Raw genomic sequence first — 4,417 nt, 5'->3', positions numbered from 1 at the left:
ACCCCCTTGCCCATTTTTCTCGTAGACCAGAACGGATGTCCAATTGCATCCTAAAAATCAATTGGTGGCGACTTCGTTGTTTTTCAAGCCGGTTGCTTCAGCTGGCGACTTCACTGGGGAAATCTGGTTGTTGTACCAAAGGGGTCGGGCCTTGTTGTCTTGTTGTTTTTCTATTTGGTTGATTTGTTTATTTTGTTGTACATGTTTCTTTCAACATTTTTGAAGAATCTAATGTGTTCGTTCATGATTGTAGATAAAATAACAGGTTTTTGGTTTCATAAAATTTGAGGGTTTGTTGAGGATATGGTATGATTCCCCCGCACACACATCACTATTCACATGCACACAAATGGCCCATAAAAACCGGGTCCTACTAGTGATTAGTGAGGGTTGATCTTTGCTTTTGATGGATTTTGTCCTCACGTAAGCAAGGAAAGACATCCTCCTGGATTGACGTCCCTTCAAGATATTGGGGGATGGGTTCCACTTCCAGATATGGGGTGTGAACTAACCTGATCCAGTGGCCTCTCGCGTAGCCGCGTTATAGTTAGATATGCCACCCATATGCACATTACATAACCCTAGACAACACGGCAATGAATTCCTCAGGATATGCACCGGTAGTTGGGCTAACTCAGGATGGTGGATTTCCATCACTGGATTCCCAGCAGAAAACGTATGTCATGCCTGTAGAGATTAAAGAGGAAGGAGGAAGGGGTCTTACTGTAGAGTAGTACAAAAAGATGGAAAAATGGATGAGTTCAATTGAAGGATTTGGGCCTGTTGGCGCTTTAAGTCCCCATAAGTTATGTCTGGTGAAGGATTTGATCATTCCTCCTGATTTCAAGCTTCCGGCTTTTACTCTCTTTGATGGTACTGGAATCCCTCTAGATCATCTGACCATGTATTGTCGGAGGATGCAGCCATATGTTCATGATGAAAAGATATTGATTCACTTTTTCCAGGAAAGTTTGACGGGGAGCGCAACTCGGTGGTTTACAAGCTTAGATCCGTCTTCTGTTGAGACCTGGGAGGATCTGGCTAACTTATTCCTTAAAAAGTACGAGCATAACATGGAGAAGGTCCCCACCATCTATGATCTTCAGTGTACTGTCATGAAGGAAGGAGAAAGTTTTCGGGATTGGGCCCATAGATGGAGAGACTTAGCATCCCAGATGCACCCTCCATTGGCGGAACAAGATCTGGTTAATGCATTCATTGACGCACTTCGAGAGCCTTATACTTCAAAAATTGCTGGAGGGGGGCATGCAGGTTTAGGAGAAATGATCCGAGCAGGGGAACGTATTGAGAGATGCATGCAAAGAGGAAATATTAGCATTAGCGTCCCGATGCTTGAGAAACCAGAGTATCAGAAGGGAGGGAAGATGAAGAAGAAGGAAAACGAGGTGCATACCGTTAATTATAGCAGCAATCCCACTTATGGGTCTCCCACTTCTGATTACAGGCCGCGAAGCAATGCTCCCAGGCTGTCTAGTTCATATAACCACCACCTAAACTCAAATTCCTACCCGCCACCTCAGCATTCTTATCGACCACCTCAACAGACTTACCAACCACCTCAGCAAGCTTATCGACCACCTCAGCAAAATTACCAGCCACCTCAGCAAGCTTACCAACCACCCCGCCAAAATTACCAAAACTTTGAAAATAACCCTAGACCCCGAAGGCAGATAGAGCAGTTCGCTCCGATACCCATGACTTATGCCCAGTGTTATGACAAGTTATTGTCTAATTCAGCTATTGCACCTATCCCGGGAGGAGGACCCCAGAATCCACCTTATCCTCATTGGTACAACCCTGAGGTGACGTGTGCCTATCACGGGGATTCGCCTGGACATTCAATTGAAAATTGTCTGACCTTCAAGAGAATTGTGCAAAATATGGTCAATTCTGGATGGTTGAATTTTGATGGGATCAGGAAGCCCGATGTGACCACTAACCCTTTGCCGGATCATGGCAATGGAGGTACCAATGCTGTTGAGGGTTCAGGTGAGTTTAGGAGGAAAATTGCAGAGGTAACTATGTCTTTGAGTTTGGTGTTGGGTGCTTTGGAAAATGAAGGACTTATTAAAAGAGAGGAGTTGGACTTGACGTTGAGATACGATGGTTATGATGAGTTGAAGACTTGTGAATTTCACAAAGGAGTTGAGGGACATTCTCTGGAGAATTGTTTTCAATTTCAAGCAAAGGTGCAGGATTTGATTGATAGCAAAAAAGTAGTATTTGGTGTGAAGTCAGGGTGCCTGAATGCAGTCAATGTTATTGGGGATGAATTTTATAAAGGACCAAGGCCTGGTGGGAGGACGAAGCCAATTGTTTTGCAGTACTTTTTAGAAGATCAACCGTTTGTCAAAAGTCCACATCCTTCAAAGCCTTCTTACGTGAATGATAAGGCTGTTCCGTGGGTATATGAGAAAAATGATCTTGAGGTTGCCGTGGATAACATCTCAGGGGTGAGTAGGATAACCCGAACTGGACGGGTTTATTCTCGCGAGGAGTCAGATGACCCAATGTCAGGAGCAGAAGCTGAAAGGAAAAGGAAGGGAAAGGACGTTGTAGGAGCGGAAGAGAATTTGAAAGATTTGAAGAAAGATCATATTGTATGTGAGGAAATTAAGAAAGCAGTGACTGATGTAGAAATTCAGGAGTTTCTGAAGATTATCCGTCAAAGCGAGTATATGATTGTAGACCAGTTGAAAAAGACCCCGACAAAGATTTCCATCTTAGAATTAATCATGAGTTCGGAGCCACACCGTAAAGTGTTGTTGAGAATGTTGAATCAAGCCTATGTGTCAGAAAAGATACCGACAGAATCTTTTGACGGGATTGTCGGAAATGTGCTCGCAACTCACTTATTATCATTTACTGAAGAGGAGATTCCAGATGAGGGGATGGGCCATAACAAAGCGTTGCATATTTCGGCCATGTGTAGGGGTTTTGAAGTGGCAAGTATTTTGATCGACAATGGATCGTCGTTGAATATCCTACCAAAGGAGACTTTTGATAGGCTGCCAATTGACAGATCATATTTGAAGCAAGTACTAGTGGTGGCTAAAGCCTTTGATGGAACCAAGAAGGAGATAATGGGGGAGATCGAGGTCCCTTTGGAGATCGCAAATGTTACATTCAATGTCCCCTTTATGGTGATGGATATATCGCCGACTTACAGTTGCCTATTAGGTAGGCCATGGATCCATACTGCTGGTGCTGTACCATCGTCTTTACATCAGAATCTCAAATTTGCTCACGGAGGAAGAGTCTACTGATAAATGTTCAAATATACACTTTAAATGATAAATTATCATGAACATTTGTCATATAATTTGGGCGTAAAATGATTATTACACAATTAAAAGTACAAATGTCATTTTTTTAATCACTTTATATTTATTTCTATATTTTTAAGCCCAAAAACATATAACTCATATTTCAGTTCAGGCTTTATTCCATAAACAATCTTAGTTTTGTTTGACTTTGTATTCTGTCTATATATATAAGTCGTAAAGTGCATAGTAACATTACTATTCATGAATAGTAATACATAAAAGTCGCAGAATGTATAGTAATATTTACTATTCATGAACAGTAATATATGTAAAGTCGCATGATGAATAGTAATATATTTACTATTGATGAAAGACATCACAAAAACCAGAGAAGAAATCAGAGAGGAAAGAGGAGAAGAAATCAAGGAGGAAGAGGAGAAAGAAATCAAGGAGTGAGTTCTTGAGTTTTATTTTCTCTTTTACAGCAATTTGCTCACATATTCTTTCTAGAATTTTGTGAGATCAATTGTTGGTGGTGTAAACCTAGTATGAGGAACTAATCCTCTTACTAGGGTGATGATGGATCCACTCTATTGTGTCTAAATAAATTTGGTTTGATTATTAGTTTATTTATGTTATGTCAAGTGTTAATTAGCTATTCTTTATTGATAATTAAATCTTGATGCTTAGCTACATCTAGGTTCGATTACCATGATGCAAATTGGGAAAAATGCCCATGTCCAATTTGAGACAAGCTTCTTGCAATTAATACCGGAGTTACCTAGACATAAATGCCATATGCTAGGATCTTTGTGATCGCTACATAAGTTACCATAAATCCTAATGCTTTCTTGATTATCCTAGCCAATCCAAATGCCCATGGATGGTTGCAATTGAGAATAGACGTGGTAAGTCAGATGCCCATGACTATTACATAAATTGGGGGACTTGATCTTTGACATGTATGAATGAAATGATAATTGTCGGCTAAATAATTTAAATACAATAGAGTTGGTGAAATCGGATCCCTAGTGTTTGTTTATTTGTGTTAATCCTTATTTATTTTGTTTCCATTGATAATTACAATAGTTGGAATTGCAGATATTTAATATTCAGTCCCTGTGGGTACG

The 4,417-nt window shown here is 40.5% G+C and overlaps 1 protein-coding gene across 1 annotated transcript; it reads left to right on the top strand.

Moving 5' to 3' along the window:
- The first annotated feature begins 596 nt into the window (after positions 1-596).
- On the top strand, positions 597-3,287 carry LOC120008778. The gene is made up of 7 exons (XM_038859152.1): positions 597-725; positions 1,062-1,131; positions 1,273-1,810; positions 1,940-2,148; positions 2,206-2,576; positions 2,667-2,966; positions 3,099-3,287. Exons 1-7 carry the CDS (start codon positions 597-599, stop codon positions 3,285-3,287), a joined length of 1,806 nt encoding a protein of 601 aa, XP_038715080.1.
- Positions 3,288-4,417: the final 1,130 nt, after the last annotated feature.

The sequence above is a fragment of the Tripterygium wilfordii genome, chromosome 11, assembly GCF_013401445.1.
Source record: "Tripterygium wilfordii isolate XIE 37 chromosome 11, ASM1340144v1, whole genome shotgun sequence".
Classification (NCBI taxonomy): domain Eukaryota; kingdom Viridiplantae; phylum Streptophyta; class Magnoliopsida; order Celastrales; family Celastraceae; genus Tripterygium; species Tripterygium wilfordii.
The sequence above is the reverse complement of the archived record's forward strand: the minus strand, read 5'-3'. Positions and strand labels throughout refer to the sequence as shown.